This window comes from Lynx rufus, unplaced genomic scaffold, assembly GCF_022079265.1.
Source record: "Lynx rufus isolate CCGP_SWC_20201006 ecotype Redwood Valley unplaced genomic scaffold, mLynRuf1.p SCAF_8, whole genome shotgun sequence".
Lineage (NCBI taxonomy): Eukaryota > Metazoa > Chordata > Mammalia > Carnivora > Felidae > Lynx > Lynx rufus.
In genome coordinates this window covers 61,534,520-61,554,582 of record NW_025814896.1, presented here as the reverse complement: position 1 = coordinate 61,554,582, position 20,063 = coordinate 61,534,520, and the positions used below count along the sequence as shown (strand labels likewise).

General features: G+C 35.3%; 1 protein-coding gene across 5 annotated transcripts in view; it reads right to left on the bottom strand.

Annotated features, from left to right (window-relative positions):
- MGAT4A (alpha-1,3-mannosyl-glycoprotein 4-beta-N-acetylglucosaminyltransferase A) overlaps positions 1-20,063 on the bottom strand; it is a 121,846-nt gene that overhangs the window by 32,275 nt on the left and 69,508 nt on the right. For all 5 annotated transcript variants that reach the window (XR_006960338.1, XM_047069583.1, XM_047069584.1 and 2 more), the window contains exons 6-7: positions 2,635-2,681; positions 539-652 (exon numbers count right to left, since the gene is read on the bottom strand). Coding sequence is in view for 4 of the 5 variants with exons in the window: in XM_047069583.1 (XP_046925539.1) it covers positions 539-652; positions 2,635-2,681 (161 nt within the window). In the remaining variant the exon portion in view is untranslated. The remainder of the gene's footprint in view (positions 1-538; positions 653-2,634; positions 2,682-20,063) is intronic.

The window sequence follows — 20,063 nt, the reverse complement described above, 5'->3', positions numbered from 1 at the left end:
CTTTCGGAAAAATTCACTCAAGAAACACAGTAAGTCTCTTCCCAAACTGTATTTTTCCTTTTTTTCTGACTATAGAAAATCCAAAACTAATGTCAATGTCTCTTAGATTACAATGTTTTTAATAACAACACACTGAAAGTTTTAAGTCCTTCAATTTGAGAGAGTCAGAGACAAATAAATCCAGTTGACTAAAATACATTTATTACAATATAATTCTGCAGAACAGTATTATTGTTTTTATCACTTTCATTGAATCAGTTCTCATTTATTTTGCATACAAACATTTGATTTCTATATGAACTAGCTTCTGAATTGTATTGAAAATACTCTTAAGAAAAGTTATACCACAGAAAAGCAGTTATACAAGTTATTGAGCATACCAAATTCAACCTCCCATCAGAATTTCCAATAAAATAACCAAAATTCATTAGCTCTCACAAATTAGCTCAACCCTAAAATGTGGTACATTTCAATAAATAAGGATTACATTTATTATGTATCATACTCACAAGGGTGGGGGATCTTAACACAGGCTCACCTTACTCTTTCTTTAGAGTCTCCAAAAGTCTCCTTTAAGTTTGTCAGGTCAGGATAATAGCTTTCAGGAGGTGATATTATTTCCACCAAACCAGAACTGATTTCTTTAGAAAATCTACCATGAGAAAGGATAGCTGAGTCATTTAAGTTCTGTGGGATTTTATTTATCTTAATGCTCAACTTACTGTGTTTAACATAAAACACATCAGTAACGTATACTGTAATGGTCACATCACAGTGTCTTCAGTGAAGTAGCTCATCATTGGTTTTACTTGCCAGAAAATACAAATTTTTCCAATAACAAAAGGGTTTGGGTGGGGTTTTTTTTGCTTTTTTTTTTTTTTTTAAATAATGCTTTAAAAACAGTGTAAAATGCTACTATCCTTAGAGAAGCATAGAAATCCTGGGCCAACTGCAAATATTATATTCCTAAAAAGTATCAGAATTTTTAAAAATCAAATCAAGGTATCACAGAAAATAGAGAATTGAAAAAAAAATAAACTATTGACTGTGTGTCTCTATATATGTATGCAAAAACCAGTTATTCCACTTTCAGAAAGGTTTAGTTGTGAGTTATAGATTATATGTCATTCTAAAGTAGTCATTTCTCAACTGGGGCCATCCTGTCCCCCAAGCAGACGCTTAGCAACGTCTAGAGGAATGTGGTTGTCCTAACTGTGGGTACTACTACTGACATTTAGTGGGGAGACACCAGGGATGCCACTAAATATCCTACAATGCATACAACATTCCTCACAACAAAGAATTATCGAGCCCAAAAGGTCAACAGTGCCAAGGCTGAGAGAATCTGTTCTAAGGTTTTTATAAGCAGGTTTACTAACTCAAATGTAATTTCTTTCACATTTGCATTCTCCCTTATTTAGTTTTTGCCAATCTCCACAAAATTCTTGTGCAGCTACCTGCCTTCGCACATATGTCCTTTGTGCTTAAATGTACCTTTTTCTGGGCTTGGTTTTCCTATACATTGAGGAAGAAGAGAACTGACAAAATCACAGCTTAAGCCCCAGAGACCTGTCCACGTGCTCTGTGGGAGGAGGGGCCAATAGTTACTGCCTTGTCCCTATATTTAAGGAGGCTATACTAAACTGTATTTATATAAAGGCTGCCAAGAAATTGAGCACTTGAGGGGAAAAAAAAAATCTAACAAATGCACAATTCTGAACTCTGCATATATTTTTTAAAATCTCTGGTTTTAGCATTTTGATGGACAAAGAAAGAGCTGCATTATTTTAAATCTAGAGTTGGCAAGTAATTGTTGCTTCTTTTTGTCTTTTTTAAGTAAAAGATACATTTTGGGGGCAAAAACATAAAACTCAGTGAAGAAACCCTTATCAAGACTAGTTTTATGAAAATCACTATTAAAACTATGAAGATGAGGGGCGCCTGGGTGGCGCAGTCGGTTAAGCGTCCGACTTCAGCCAGGTCACGATCTCGCGGTCCGTGAGTTCGAACCCCGCGTCAGGCTCTGGGCTGATGGCTCAGAGCCTGGAGCCTGTTTCCGATTCTGTGTCTCCCTCTCTCTCTCTGCCCCTCCCCCGTTCATGCTCTGTCTCTCTCTGTCCCAGAAATAAATAAACGTTGAAAAAAAAAAAAAAAACTATGAAGATGATATAAACACTAATATCTGAAACTTACTAAGATTTCCACCTGTTACCTGCTAAGTGCCTTGCTCACAGCAAACTGTTACTCAATTTTTGCAGAACAGTACAGATTCAGCCATAATTTAGCACTGAGGTTTGAAACTGCTGCAAGACTATCTACCCTGACAGCAGAAGTTTTTTTCTTGTCAACAGACTCTCTCTACATTCACTATCTTCAAGATTAAGAATTTATTGGATAGGGTCATATATGTAGGACATTCAAATCTTTTCTATATTGAAATACACCAATTTATCCACCATCAGAAAACTGGATATATATGCACCTACTTTATGATAAGGTTAAGACCAATTATAGATGGCCCAATGAAAAATGAACTTCACAGAGAAAGGAACTATAAAAAGAAAGCACTTTCTTTTAGCAAAAAGCCAAGAAGTAACAGTAACTAAAAGATCATTTTCATATTTAACAACTTACTCTTTCTCCAGGTTGGCTACAACACTGTGTACATAATCACTATCTGTCTGGGAAAAAGAAAAAAAATTGTACATACATTAATGTTTTTAAATTTTTATTTAACTTTTGATAATGAATTCAAATAAATAATTAACAGCATTCAATTAAAGCAGTGCATTAAAATTTCAGACAGCTTATGGATTTGCATTTCTACTTTATTCTACTTTATTGAACTACGATATATCATTGAGTACTTACTAATACAATAAGCAGATGTCAGTTTTATTACCTTCAACTGTCCTTGTTCGATTCAGTAGAAAAAACGGAGTACAGAAATTATTTCTACCTCTTCTCAACTATCCAAACTAGAAGTAGTGAATAAATAATGGAATAAACAATAGAGAAAGATTTTTCCATTTTTATTAAAAAAAAATAAAAGGCAGGAGGAGATAATATCTTAGCGACTCTGACATTAAATGATGAAACTATGTAATAAAAAGCAGTTATGGTCTGTATTATTATGATTCTCATTATTAGGCTGATAATGATTAGAACCCAAGTCAAAAAGCACTTTACACACAGTTAGAATTATATACAAATAAAGATCTAATACCCCCTACCAATTTTAAATACAGTCACAGTTTATATTAAAATGCTAAAAAGAATCAATCATACATAAAATACGATCTATGTTATAGATTGACAAAACACTTAATACTTGATAAAAAGAAAACAAACCAAAACAAAAAGATAAATTTTGGAAATTACAAAACTATTAAGTTATAAAAAGTTGTGGTATAGAAGATGGTCTATAAAAGTATGTTAACTTTAATTTCTGTTGACTGCAAGTAATTCCTATTTTTATTGTTAAATTTAAAGACTTAAGAGTGAGACATTAAGACCACATTCTTCAAACTCTTAACAACTATGAAGATACAACTGGCACACCGCTCAAAATCTTCTGTACTTCCCCTATATGAACCAAATGTCAGCGATCTCTTTTGAAATAATTTATCACCAACATATACAACTAATGAGTATCTTTTCACACATCAGCTATGATTCTGGAGAATATGATCAAGGTTGGTTTATATAGATATTAATAAATTTAAAAAACAACCTGGAATTCAATTTGTTAAGCATTTATTGAGGGCCAGTGATTTGCCTATCCAAGGAAAACAGGAATACAGAGATGAACAAGACCACCTCCCTATTCCCAGTTGGCTGTCCAAGGGGTAGGTCAAGAAGAAAAAGTAAATGTAGATTCATTAAGTAATGTGTAATAATACATATGAAATTCACATGAGCCAAATCTATTATATGTAATCCTTATGCTATAATCCTTATGCTAATCAACAGAACTAACAAAAGGTTTGCTTAAATGACTGTAATTGATACCACTTTTCCACCAGAGAATAAATCCTTTCTGGTATCAGCTAAGGGAATTCTGGGAATCTTCTGAAGAAAGCTAAATGTACAACTGGCCTAGAAACAGCCAGGCAAATCGTTATCTCCATTATACAGTTGTGGTTGGAAACTGTTCTTGCCTCTCCCCCACTCTTAAATGTTGATAATAAGATAGGCAATATCAGATCTCTGGGGCTTGCTTGCATTAAATTAAAAGAGAGCACTTTTTCCTGAATCTTTTTTAAAAGCGTGTGGAGACTTTTTCAAAGGCAGTATTATCACTCAATTCTGGGAATGCATCTACAAATATAAAACTGAGACATGTGTATTCTAGGGGTATGTGAATGGTATATACGTGGGAAAGGTGGGAAGGAAAGTGGACATACATAGAAAAAGAAAGAGCATTTTTTCCTGGAGAATCAAGTGTTCCTCATGGTTAAGTAAAATTAAGTATTTTATATTAAAACTATATGCTATTGTATTAGTATGTATATGCATTATTAATACATACTACAACAGGGATGAACCTTGAACACGTTCACATTTGTTCAATGTGTGACCACATATTATATGCCTTTACTTGTATAAAGCATCCAGAATAGAATAATCTACACAGATAGAAAGTAGATTAATGGTCTCCTAGGGCTGGGGGGAGAAGGGTATTAATGGGTGATGGGTAAGGTATACAGAGTTGTTTTTTGGGGTGATTAAAATGTTTGAAAATTGAGATGGTGGTTGCATAGCTGTGACTTTAAATAGGTAAATTACAAAAAAGTGATTTAAAAAGTTAAATGTAAATAAATATTATAAAAGAATGTTCTACTTTTCTATTTTTGATATATTTTAGGGAGTACAATATGCTATTAATAGCATATATGTGTGATTTGTAAATATCTACAAATTGGGAATACCTAATCAATGGGATGCTTAACAGAAAAGCTTAGATCATATTGCTGCACTGGACCAGTCCTGGTGAGACAGAGCACAGAATACTGCACTCCAAACCAGCAGAATACACATTGTTTTCATGGAACATGAAACATGGAACATTCACCAGGATAGATCACATGTTAAGCCACAAAACAAGTCTCAATAAGTTTAAGAAGACTGGAATCACATCAAGTATCTTTTCCAACCACAACTATATTAAACTAGAAATTAAATGCAAGAAGAAAACTGAAAAAAACCCAAATATGTGGAGAGCAAACAATCAATGGGTCAAATAAAGAAATCAAGTAGGCAATCAAAAAATAGCTTGAGACAAATGAAAATAGAAACTCGATGTCCCAAAATCTGGGACACAGCAAAATAAGTTTTAAGAGGGAAGTTCGTAGTGATACAGGCCTCCCTCAAGAAACAAGAAAAATCTCAAATAAGCAATCTTATTTTACATTTAAAGCAACTAGAAAAAAATTTAAAAAAAAGGCCCCAAGTTAATGGAAGGAAATAATAAAGTTCAGGGCAAAAATAAATGAAATAGAAACTAAAAAGTAAAGGTCAATGAAACTAAAGCTGGTTCTCTGAAAAGATGGACAAACTTTTAGCCAGATCCATCAAGAAAGAGAAAGCCTAAATAAATAAAATCAGAAATGAAAGAGGAAAAAAAAAACCCATATCACAGAAACATAAAGGATGTTAAGAGAATACTATGAACAATTATTTACAAACAAATTAGAAAACCTACAAGAAATGGATAAATTCCTAGAAACATAATCTTCCAACACTGAATCATGAAGAAATAGAAAATCTGAACAGACTAATTACAAATCATGAAGAAATAAAATCAGTAAAATAACAAAACAACAACAAACTCCTGTGGTGCCTGGGTGGCTCAGTCAGTTGAGCATCCTGACTCTTGATTTTGGCCCAGGTTATGATCCCAGAGTCGAGGGATCAAGCCCTGCATCAGTCTCCATGCTGAGCATGGAGTCTGCTTAAGATATTCTCTCCTCCCTCCCTCCCTCCCCCCTCCCTCTCTCCCTCTCTCTTCTCTCTCTCACTCATCTTCTCTTTTTTCCTCTCCCTCTCTCTACCCCTCTCCCCCACTCATGTACACTCTAAGAATAAAACAGATCTTTTTTTTTAAATTTTTTTTTAATGTTTATTTTTGAGAGAGAGAGAGAGAGAGAGAGAGAGACAGGGTGTGAGCTGGGGAGGGGCAGAGAGAGGAGACACAGAATCCAAAGCAGGCTCCAGGCTCCAAGCTCTGAGCTCCGAGCTTCCAGCACAGAGCCCAATGCAGGGCTCAAACTCACAAACTGCGAGATCATGACCTGAGCCAAAGTGGGTCGCTCAACCGACTGAGACGCCCAGGCACCCCTAAAACAGATCTTTAAAAAACCTCCCAACAAACAAAAGTTTGGGACAAAATAGCTTCACAGGTGAATTCTATCAAATATTTAAAGAAGAGATAATATCTACACTTCACAAATTATCCCAATAAATTGAAGAGAAACACTTCCCATTTTACAAGGCCAGTATTACCCTGATACGAAAACCAGACAGATACTACCCCAAGAAAGCAATTACAGGTCAATTTCCCTGATGAACACAGATACAGAAATACTCAACAAAAATATCAGCAACCAAATTCCACAATACATCAAAAGGATCATATACCATAACCAAGTAGGGATGCAAGAATGTTTTAATATCCGCAAATTATTGTGATACACATTAAAAAAACGAGAGACAGAAATTACAAGATCATCTCAACAGATGCAAAAGATGCACCTGACAAAATTCAACATCTATTTATGATGAAAACTCTCAACAAAGTAGGTATAAAGGGAATGTACATCAACATAAAAAGGCCATATTTGAGAAACACACAGTTAACATAATACTTAACAATAAAAGGGTGAAAAGCTGAAAGCTTTTCTTCTAAGATCAGAAACAAGACAAGGATTCCTGCTCTCAATACTTTTATTCAAAGTAGTATTAGAAGTCTTAGCCACAGCAATGAGGCAAGAAATAAAAGGCATTCAAATGGAAAAGAAAGTAAAACTGCCCTATTTGCAGTTGACATGATTATGCATAGAAAACCCTAAAGACTCCACCAAAAAAAAAAAAAAAACTATTAAAACTAACAAATTCAGTAAATTTGCAGGATACACAGTTAACACACAGAAATCCGTTGTGTTTCTATACACTAATAATGAACTATCAGGGAAAAAAATTAAGAAAACCATCCCATTACAACTGCATTAAAAGGAATAGAATAGGTAAGAAATTTAACCAAGGAGGTCAAGGATCTGCACTCTGAAAACCCTAAGACCGGGATGGAAGAAATTAAAGACAACACAAACAAAGGGAAAGATATACCATGCTCTTGGCTTGTTAGGATTCATATTGTTAAAATGTCCATACTGCTCAAAGCACTCTACAGATTCAGTGCAATCCCTACCAAATTTACCAATGGCATTTTTCTCAGAACTAGAACAAATAATCCTAAAATTCATATGGAGCCACAAAAGATCCTAAATAGCCAAAGCAATTTTGAGAGAGAAGAACAAAGCTGGAGGTAACATGCTCCTGATTTCAAACTATACTACAAAGCCATAGTAATCAAAACAGTATGGCACTGATGGAAAAAAGACAAATATTCAATGGAGTAGAAGAGAGCCCAGAAATAAACCCACCCTTAAATGGTCAACTAATTTACAACAAAGAGACAAGAACATACAAAGGTATAAATCAGTTTCTTCAATCGTGTTGAGAAAACTGCAGTCACATGCAAAAGAATAAAACTGGACCAGAATAAAATCTTACACCAAAGACAAAAATTAACTCAGAATTCATCAAAGACTTAAATGTAAGAAATTAAGCCATAAAACTCCTAGAAAAAAAATAGGTGGTAAACACTTTGACATCAGTCTCAGAAATACTTTTTTGGATATTTCCCCTCAGGCAAAGTAAACAAAAGCAAAAATAAACAAATGGAACTACATCAAACAAAAAGTTTTTGTGTGACAAAAGAAACCATCAACAAAATGAAAAGGCAACCTACTGAATGGGAGGAGATACTTGGAAATGATACATCTGATAAAAGGTTGCTATCCAAAACATAAAAAAACTGATACAATCCAAAAACAAAAAACTAAAAAGCCTGATTTAAAAAAGAAGAACTGAATAGACATTTTTCAAAAAAAGACATACACACAGGCACATGAGAAGATGCTCACCATCACTAATTATCAGGGAAGTGCAAATCAAAGCAATGTTAAACCTGTCAGAATGGCTAGTATCAAAAAGACAAGAAATAACCAGTGTTGGCAAGAATGCTGAGAAAAGGGAACCCTTGTGCACTGTTGGTGGGAATGTAAATTGGTGCAGCCACTGTGGAAAACAGTACAGAGTCCACAAAAAATTAAAAATACTGCTACCATATGATTTAACAATTCCATTTCTGGGTATTTATCCAAAGAAAACAAAACCACTGATTTGAGAAGATATAGTTTCCCTATGTTCAATGCAGCATTATTTACAAAAGCCAAGATGTGGAAGCAACCCAAGTGTCCAGTGATAGATAAATGGACAAAGAAGATGTGGTATAGAAACAACGTGGAATATTATTCAGCCATAAAAAAGAATGAAATCTTCCCATCTGTGTGACAACATGGATGGACCTGCATTAAGTGAAATGAGTCAAAGACAAACACTATATAATTTCACTTACACATGGAATCTAAAAAACAAAACAAAATTTACAAACAATAAAAACAGACTCATAGATATAGAAAATAGTGGATGCGGTTGGGGCATTGGCAAACAGGTAAAGGACATTAAGAGGTAGAAACTTTCAGTAACAAAATAAATAAGTCATGGGGATGTAATGTACAGCATCAGGATATAGTCAATAATATTGTAACAATTTTGCATGGTGATAGATGGTAACCAGATCTACTGTGGTCATCATTTTATAATGTATAAAATATTGAATCTCTATCCTGTACATCTGAAACTACTATAGTATTGTATGTCAATTATAATTCAATTTTTTAAAAAAGGTTGAATCACTCCAATACACCATAAGATAGTCTCTGGAAAGATGTCATGAAAATAAAAACAATATCCACCACGTTTGACAGTTACCTTCTAAATTACCTCTTAAGATTTTATATCATTAGGCTGATACTATTGTTTAAGTCATCTCTATCCTTACTCATTTTCTGTTTATTCATTCCATCAAGAAATGAAAGAAATGAAACAAAGTCTCAAAGATTGTGAAAGAACTTGCTTGGAATTCAGAAGCCCCTGACATAGCAGGAGACCAGGCAAGTGAGCACGGTGGAAAGGCCCTCAGGTGGCCCACCCGTAGAAGGGATAAAGGTGCCCTTTGATTCTCTGTTCTAGTTCTGAGAAAAATGTCATTGTTATTTGGATAGAGATTGCACTATATCTGTGCACTGCTTTCACAGATGCCCACACACCTGAGTGTCATGAGGTTGTATGTAGCATGAACACTTAATACTAATTGATTAAATACAAGGCAATTCAACTAAAACCTTAAAAATGAAAACAAAACAAAACAAAAAAACGGGCTCCCCGTCCAACACTTTAAAGATGATGTTCCATTGTCTCAGGCCTTCGTAGTTTCTAACAAGAATCTATAGTAGTATTCTTTTCTTTTTCTGTGCATAATGTGTCTTTGGCTTCTTTCCAGATCTTCTCTTTATCTCTGGTTTTCAGCAATTTGATTAGGACATACCTGACAATGGTTTTGTGTTTATTCTGCCTAGGACTTTTTGGACTTCTTGAATCTAAGGGTTTATACTTTTCTTGTTTCCAAAAAGCAATTATTCCTTCTTTTTCCTCTCCATTCTGGAATTTCGTATGGTAGATCAATTAATATTATGCCATTGGCCACTGAGGCGCTATTCTTAATTTTTTCAGTCTTTTCCCCTATTTAATTTAATTTTGGATACATTCTATTGTTATTTTTAAAATCATTGACCTTTCCTTCTGCAGGGTCTAATCTGCCTTTAAGATTATTCAGTAAATTTTAAATTTCAGATATTGTACTTTTCATTGCTATATGTTCCACCATTTGGTTCTTTAATACATCTTCCATTCCATTCCTCATTGTTTTAAGGACTTGAAAATGTTTGTAATAGTTGTTTTATTGTCCTTTCCTGCCAGTTCTATCACCTCTGTCATTTCTAGATTTGTTTCTATTAGCTAAATTTTCTTTTAGTTATGACTCATTTTTTTCCTTGGCATACTAACCATTTTTTATTTGATAATAAACATTACAAATGTTACATTGTTGAGTGTCTTAACCTTGTTGTTTTTTAAAAAAGTATTGGGCTTTATTTTAACAGGCCGTTATTTGTTCATCAGTTGACCCCCCCATAGGCCTCTTTTTAAGCTTTACTGGGATGGGCCTAGAATAACCGTTTCAAGGATATTTTAACTCCTCTGGAGTTGCCACTAAATGCCCTGCCATTCCAGTTGGTCAGAACCCATCCTGTGTGAGCAATGGGAACTGTTCGGGTTATAGTTCCCTGATCATTACCCCTCCCCCCCAGACTTGTTAATTTCACCCTACATATGTGTGGCCCTAATACAACAAAGACAAAAAAGGCATCATCATTTTCTGTGCAGCAGTCTTCTTTCTGCAACTCTAACCTGCAGTTTCCACTTGCTCTATTTGCAACTGCCCTTCCTGCAATGTGATCTGGAATGCATCTCCAGGCAGAAAGTTGGGGGAATTGTGGTATCCACTGCACTTATTTTTCTGTCTCTGGGAATCACATCATGCACAGTCTGTTGTCCAACGTCTGAGAACAAATGAATCATATTTTGTTCAGCCTTCTAGTTACTTACAGCAGGAAAATAAGCCCAGTCCTTATTAACTCTTTCAGGGCCTGAAGCAGATGTCACTTTACATAATAAGAAACCAATGAAAATTCCAGAAAGATAATGTGTACAAGTGGCAAGTCAAAAGGACTAAAAGACAGGTGCTAGAATGGGGCTGGCAGCTCATAATAAATTTTACTTCCCTAAGGTCCAAGGAAAAGCTATTCCCACCCATTTAATGCTCGCTTTATGATACTTCAAATTCAATGCAAATATAGCAACAAAGACTAACAAATGCTAGTTAGCTTTACTAGCTTCTAAAATGGTCAAGTTGTTGAAAGATAAAAGAAAGAATAAACAACATTAAAAAACACCAACAAAAAACTTCTTTTCTAATATATCTGTTATAGCCTTTCTTCCTTTCCTTCTCCTAAACAGTTGATGCTACAGCAATAGTTCTCAAACTTTTCTAATCAGAACCCATTCAGTTAAAATTCTTACCACCTTTACAAATCCTAGTCCAAGCCTCACCTGGATTATTACAAGTCTCCTAAGTAATCTCCTTGCTTCTTCCCTTTCCAAAGTAGTGTGATCCTTTTAAAAGGTAAGTCATATTATTCCCACCAAAAATACGTAACTACAATCTAATCATGAGAAAATATCAGACAAATCCCAACTGAGACATTCTATAAAGTAACTGACTAGTGTACTCACTAATGGTTTCCAAATTCATGAAAGCAAGAAAAGTACAAGAACTATCAGGGATAGAAAGAAACTAAGGAGTCAGAACAACTAAATGCAGTGTGGTATTTAGGACTGGATGCTAAAATAGAAAAATGACATTAGGTGGAAAAATACCAAATTTGAATAAAACCTACAGTTTAGCTATAATTAGTATTATACCAATGTTAACTTCCTGGTTTTGATCATTTTATTAGGGCTGCATAAGTTAACATTACAACAAGCTGAGTGAAGGGAATATTCTCTATTATTTGTGAAAATTTTCTGTAAATCCAAAATTATTTCAAAATAAAGTATTTTAAAACATTAAAGGAATAAAAAGTAAGTCAAGTGTCTTCCCTACTTGAAACCCTCAAATGATTTTGTCGTAATTATATCAAAACAAACCTACTGCCTGTTTTTTTATTTATTTTTTTTAATGTTTATTTATTTCTGAGACAGAGAAGAGACAGAGCATGAGTGGGGGAGGGGCAGAAAGAGAGGGAGACACAGAATCTGAAACAGGCTCCAGGCTCTGAGCTGTCAGCACAGAGCAGGACGTGGGGCTCGAACTCACAGACCACGAGATCATGACCTGAGCCAAAGTCGGACACTCAACCAACTGAGCCACCCAGGTGCCCCCCCACTGCCTGTTTTTTTTTAACATTAAAAATTTTTTTTTTTTAATTTTTTAATGTTTATTTATTTTTGAGAGAAAGAGAGTCAGAGCATGACCTGGGGAGGGGCAGAGAGAGAAGGAGACACAGAATCTGAAGCAGGGCCCAGGCCCTGAGCTATCAGCACAGGGCCCAAAGTGGGGCTCGAACTTGTGAGATCATGACCTGAGCCAAAGTCAAAGCTTACCCAACTGAGCCACCCAGGCACCTCCCACTGCCAGTTTTCATAAAGTAAAATCTTATTGGAACACAACCCCACCCATTCATTTACATATTGTCTGGCTGTTTTTAGGCTGTATCAGCAGAGTTGAATAGATGCAACAGAAAATGTATGGCTTGTAAAACCAAAGATATTTGCCATGTGGCCCTTTACAAAAAAATGTTAGCCCTCTGACTCAGAGTAAAAGCAAAGTTCTTACAATGGCCTGTAGCATCCTATGTGACCTGGCCCACCCCACTCCTTCTCTGACTACTTCCTACTACTGAACCCTTCACCTTTTCTGCTCTAACCACACAGGTCTCTCCTCACTGTTTCACAAAATGTGCCAAGCAATGTTCTTGCCTTGGGGTCTTTGCACATGCTGTTAGTCAGCTTGGATTGTTCAACTCCCACATCCTTCAAATCTTTGCCCAAATGTCCTGACCAGTCTAATAAACCATCCCCTGGCAATCCCATACTCCCTTTCCCATTTATTCTGACTTATTCTTCTAGCACTTACTACCATTTAATGTATTATATATTTGTTTGTTTTTTTTTTAATTTTTTTTTTTCAACGTTTATTTTTATTTTTGGGACAGAGAGAGACAGAGCATGAACGGGGGAGGGGCAGAGAGAGAGGGAGACACAGAATCGGAAACAGGCTCCAGGCTCCGAGCCATCAGCCCAGAGCCCGACGCGGGGCTCGAACTCCCAGACCGCGAGATCGTGACCTGGCTGAAGTCGGACGCTTAACCGACTGCGCCACCCAGGCGCCCCTATATATTTGTTTTTTAATATGTATTTTTCTATAATGTAAACTTCACTGGGCAGAGGCTTTGTTTTATTCAATGATATGCCTGGTACTTACCAGTATTTTGGTAAATATTTGTTGAACTATGAGCAAATTTTATAGGTTATTATACATGTACAATTTCTTCCTAGTTGGCATCTGTATGATTTGTAACAAATGTATAAGTAAACATCTTAAAATATAACTGCTAAAAAAATTATAGGTCAAAAACACTACTGATGCACTAACACAGTAATCTGTAATTTAAAATCAAGAATAGAAACACTAGACAGATAATCAGCAAGTCTACAGAAGACTTGAACAACACTACGAACCTGACCTAACAGACACTTATGAAACACTCCCCTTGACAATAGCAGAATCCATTCTTTTAAAGCACACATGAAACCCTGTCCAGGATAGACCATCTCCTGGCCCATAAACAAGTACTGATAAATTTAAAAAGCCTGAATTAGAAATCAAACAACAGAAGGAAATTTGGGAAATCTACGAATAGATAAAAATTAAACAACACATTTCCAAATAATCCATGGGTCAAACCAGTAATCACAAGGGAATTTAGAAAGTATTTTGGTCTGAATGAAAATGAAACTTAACAAAGTTTATGAGATGCAGCTAATGAGAAATTTATACGTTAAAATTGCCTCTACTAGAAAAGTTCTCCAGCCAAAAATCTAAGAATTCACCTTAAAAATCTAGAAAAAAGAGGGGCGACTGAGTGGCTCAGCTGGCTAAGCGTCTGACTTCAGCTCAGGTCATGATCTCACAGCTTGTGAGTTCGAGCCACACGTCAGGCTCTGTGCTGACAGCTCAGAGCCTGGAGCATGCTTTGGATTCTATGTCTCCCTCTCTGTCTGCCCCTCCCCCACTCGTGCTCTGTCTCTGTCTCTCTCTCAAAAAAATAAACATTAAAAAAAATTTGAAGACACTCTAGAAAAAAGAGTAAACCAAACTAAATGCAAACAGAAAGAAAGAAAAATAAAAAATGGAAATTAATGCAACAGGAAAATAAAGGAATGATAAAGTTAACAAAACTAAAAGTGAGTTCTTTGAAAAGATCAAAGAAAAATGTCAACTGAAGAGCATTAGAGGGAGGGCTGTCTACTTTGCCTGATTGCCAGCAAGCCAGGGCTAGAAGACATAAAAAGTCTCAGAGGAGAAGGAAATGGAGAAGGGAAAAGAAGGAAACGGCAGGGGAGGTAGAAGAGTGAGGACAGGAGACTACTGTTTAGTATAACAAACTCCACTGACTACTGGGATTCTTTAGCCATGTGCATTTACAACTAATAAATATTTTTTTGAAGTGCAGAAAAACAAGAAAAGTAGAGAAAAAAAATGTCCCTGTGTAATGCTAGATTACAAGTTAAGGGGACAATCTATTGTCCAGTGGGTTTCTTTTTTAATCTCTTCCAGTACCTTCCTCATTTTGGTACTTCAATAAGTGTTTGTTCACTGAATACTTAGCATGATATCTGTACCTCTGCCTTTATTAAAAAAGATGGCTAACAGGTCATTTATGAGAGTTTGAGCAAACCTAACTATACAGAGGACTACTGTTTCTGAGGCTACTATACTCCTCCAGTGCTTTGGGTGGTAAAAAGTTCTGAAGCAGTCAGGTAACTAAACTCTGGCTGAAAGCACACTAAACTATCTAACTAGAAAAGACTAAACCACTTATATAGAATTTGCCTATAAAGATAGCATTGACATTATACCGAATTATCAATGAGAAATGGATACAAAACTGCAAACTCGATTTTCAATACGACCAATATTAACAACCAAGCTTCTCAAGCTCAAAAGGAATCCAGTGTGGTTCCAATAATCAGAGGTAGCCTGAAGAACTGCAAAGACTAACTATATTTGCAGGAAGCAGCCTGACTCTGTAGCAGCCACAAAGAGAGTCTTTGACTAGAAAGAAGAAAAAAAAAAAAAAAAACCCTAGTCTGGAACACTACTCTGCCCCCTCCTCTTCCTATAAACCAGTGGCCTAGGGAAAAAAAAGCCACTTCTTTCTATGATGATTCATAAAAAAGGAACCAGCACAGCAACGGTACAAAAAAATGAGAAAAGTGGAAGAAATTCAACAAAACCTATGAATGAATAAAAAAAAAAAAAAAACTACAGTGAGAGCCACAAAACAGAAAAAAATTGTGACCAGATATTTCCCATTAATTTAAAAGAAAAAACACACAGCTGAAGCACTTGTCACCATGAAGCAATACCAGATATTAGAAATGATTGTGAGGATTCTAAAATGTATATGGAAATGCAAAGGACCTAAAATACCTAAATCAATCCTGAAAATAACAAAATTGGAGGACTTAACCCAACCTGATTTCAAAACTTAATTCAAAGATATAGTAATCGAGAAAGTAAGGTCTTTGCATGAGGATCAACCAACAGGTCAATGGAACAGAACAGAAAAAGAGACCCACACTTATTTGGACACTGGATTTTCAACAAAGGCACCAAAGCAATCCACCTGGGAAAGGAAAGTGTTTTCAATAACTGATACTGGAAGAAACAAACACCCAACATGAAAAACAATGCAAGTGAATACTTTGTTATACCATAACAAAAATTAACCCAAGATGGATAACAGACCTAAAATAGAAAAGTTAAAACAAAGTTTTCAGAAAAGATGATCTTCACAATTTGGGGCTAAGCAAGGATTTTTTAGGTCATAGAGAACAATAATCACAAATGTAGAAGACACTGATAAATTAGATTTCATCAAAATTAAAAACTTCTACTCACCAAGAAAATGCAAAAAACATAAAAAGACTTCCACAGATTGCAAGGAAATACTCACAAAACACCCCTAACTGACAAAGGAATGGTATCCAGTATATATAAAGAATTCTGCTAACTCAAAAACAAAATACAAAAAACCACACAATTTTTTTAAATGGGCAAATGATTTGGAGAAACTTCCCCAAAGAAGATACATAAATACAATGGATTAATGATGGATAAAGGATGGATAGGTAGAGATATGATAAATAAAAATACTAAAACCTTAGTAGTACATTGCAGGTGTTATGTATACAGGTGTAACTGTAAAATTCTTTCAACTTTGTTGTATATCTTAAAATGCTAATAGAAAGAGCATTCAAAAGTTCTTTCCTTGAGTTAAGATATGATATGATCTTATATACCTAAAGAGCATATTATGTGCCAGGGAAAAATGATCCACAATGGTTGAAACCAAGACATGTTATAGCAAGATGACTAAGCTTTAAAGACAGAAAAAGAATCATTTGGGCAACTGGCAATATGAGTTTCTTATAGCAAGGAGTAAGAAGTGTGGAAGGTCATCTGGCTAGCCTCAGCAGAAGCACTCCCCATTCACCCCAACTCCTCAAAAAAGAAAATGTGACTAAAAGCTTCTATACTTATGCGAAGAATAAAGACAGAAGATAACATTTTTGACTACACAGAACCTCAGGGAAAACTGGTTATATGGACCTTTCTTAAGAAATTAGAAAATGACCTTTTTAAAAAAATTTGTAAATGTTTTTATTTATTTTTGAGACAGAGACAGACACAGCATGAGCAGGGGAGGGGCAGAGAGAGAGGGAGACACAGAATCCAAAGCAGGCTCCAGGCTCTGAGCTGTCAGCACAGAGCCTGACGCGGGGCTCAAACTCATGGACTATAAGATCATGACCTGAGCTGAAGTCAGATGCTTAACCGACTGAGCCACCCAGGCGTCCCAGAAAATGAACTTTAATCAGTAGATTTAAATAGGTTAGCAATTCAGAAACTACGTTTATTTAGGATTAAGCAAGTTAAGTAGATATACTGTGAATCACAAGAGCCAAGTTTCCCACTGAGGGGGAAAATAAGAATAAGGAATTGGAAGAGGCTAGAATGAACCCTGCAGTACTGCATTGGAATCAAAGGTATCATAACAAACTCATAATTTTTAACATATACAGATAAATGGACATAGGACCTAGATAGATGTACAGATGTGTATGTATGCATACAAGTATTTCCTAGTTCTGCTCACTGAAAGGATTAGAAGCACTGATCCCTCAGAAGCAATGAGCCTATCTAGAACCCAGGTCTTGGTTTCTAATACTATTCTCCAATTAACAGAACCAGGTTGCTTGGGGACATGGCTGATTCCAGGTTTGGGGTAGGGAAAATACAAGATGAGCCTAGAACATCTTACACTGCTAGAATATAAGGAAAAATGATGGGACATATTGAAAGGACAGAGTAGCCAACTCCAAAGGACAATCAATGGCCAAAAATGGAACAATTTTAGTAACAAAGTAAAAAATTTATAGTAATATCCACAAGAGCACCCTGATATCAATAACTGACAAAATAAATAAAATTCGAGAAAAGGATAGCTTTTCCTTATAGAATTCCAATGAATAAATGTGAAAGGAACTAGAAAGTCACCATTCAGCAAACATAATAATTGTTACAGGCAAGAATCATCAAGGATGATTAGTTGGGAAAAAGTTATGAGGAGAAACAAGATATTTGCAATATCTCAAGGTATCACTCCAAAAGAAAGCTTCTAAGTACATAAGGAAAAAGAGTATATTTATAGTAGAGAAACCTGTCAGACACCAACTTAATCAAGTGTGATAAGTTAACAATGCTGATAATGAGATATATCAACATCATCTTAATATGACAGTCTGAAAAAGAATACCATATCACTTGTATGGTGTTCTTGCTAAAAGAATGTAAAACCTGAATTTAATCATAAGGAAACATGAGACAATCCCAAACTGATATATATTCCACAATCCCTGCTTCTTTAGAAAATATATTTAGAAAAAATATTTTTTTGTGACTAACATACAGAAATATAAATTGAACCTATATCCAGCTACCTTGATAAATTCCCCTATTATTTCTAATAATTTGTTTATTCTTTTGGGTTTTCTGTGTTATCAGAAAATAATTAAGCTCCACTCAAAGTACAGGATAGGAATATCAAGTGGCTGAGCTCATGTCATAGGCTTGAACTGGTAAAGCAATTATCTAACATTTTTAGTTTCATAATGGGAGAAAAGTTTCCTCCCACCAAAATTCATAAAATAGAGAATTCTCCAAATACTTATATTTCTATTCTTATATAGAACAGGAAAAACAAATTTTGCTAAAATCGAGTACAATATAGGAAAATGTTTTGTCAAAAATGGTCATGAGCGGCAGAAATAATATATGATAATACAGTACAAGAAAAATTATAAAATATATAATAGTGAGGCATACAGACAACAAATGATCATTAAAATACAAAGGTTATAATTAAAGTAAAAGTAGTAAGTAAAAGTAAACACAAAAATGATATAATCTTAAAATCTAAATATCACACTTGGATCATATCATGGATCCTTCAGAGCAACTGGAATTTATTCCTCTTAACTCCTACAATTCTAGAATAGAGCTAGTGAACTTTCAAACAATACGTCAAGAGTCAACTGTTCAAAATTTTGCATGTTCTATAAATGTCTCATCATTTATGCCTAAATGACCCAAAGACAGAAATCACCAGAGAAGAACAAAGAACAAAGAGTTAGTAACTACTTTTCTGTCTCTCTTCTCCTCCCAGAGAGGCTTAAGGATGATGAAGAAAGAGAAAGGAAGGGGTGCCTGGGTGGCTCAGTCAGTTAAGCGTCCAAATCTCAGTTTTGGCTCAGGTCATGGTCTTACGGTTTTGTGAGTTTGAGCCCTGCCTTGGGCGCTGCGCTGGTAATGTGGAGCCTGCTTGGGATTCTCTCTCTCTCCGCCCCTCCCCTACTCACGCTGTCTCTGTCTCTCTCAAAATAAATAAATAAACTTAAAATAATTAAAAAAAAAAAGAGGAAGGAAGAGGCAATGTTTCAGGCTAAGGAATAACACAAATAGAACTGAGAACACACTGAGGTCTACATAACAAAATAAGAGTAAAATGACTGGAACACAGAACTATTAATTCCATGATGTAAAGAACCTTTAATAAACACATGGGAAACCTGAAAGAGAAGCAGTTTGAGAAAATCAGATTAACTTAGTTATGGAGAGATTAAAAGTTGCTCATAAAACATTCAACTAATGTTATCAAGTAGGCAGTTGAAAATATGGGCTTAGAAGGATACTAGAGACATAGTGTAGATCTGGACCATGCAAACTGTAGATCAGGTCACAGCCACAGTATATGCGCTTGTTACTAGTGTTAATGAAGCACAGATTACCAGACACTTAGATTAAAACTACTAATCAAGGCAGAATCAAATACAGTGATTAATAATTTTAAATTGCCTAAAAGCAATTCAATGAATTCTATAAATTATTCTGTTCAGAATAGACTTTCTTACAAATAGCTGAAATTCTATATAGATACATATACAAATACTGCAATTCAGGAGAGGAGTCTTTGGAGATCAGATTACTGCGGGCACTTAAACTGCAGTCAGCGCACGACACCTCTCCGTGTGTGATCTCATTGCACCTGCAGGCAACACTGTTGAGCTTAAAAGGCTCAATAGCAGAATTCTCATTTTAGAGATGACGAAACAGGATGAAGAGAGAAAAAATGACCTACTCAAGTGGCAGTGACAGAATTCAGGCCCTGAATATGGGTTGTTTGATTCCAAAACCCATGTTATTACATTTGAGTGATGTACACACATCTGTGCCTGAATACGGAATTCTATTTCTAAGTTATAATATTTTGATTTATAATAATACGTATATATTTGGTCTTTGTCCCATTTCTGGCACAGAGCTCTGGAAACCTGGGAATTTCCTAAGTGATGAGAGCAACAAAAGTGTCTTTTGTTATGTTAATGAGATCAGTTTTGGACACACCCCCCAATGA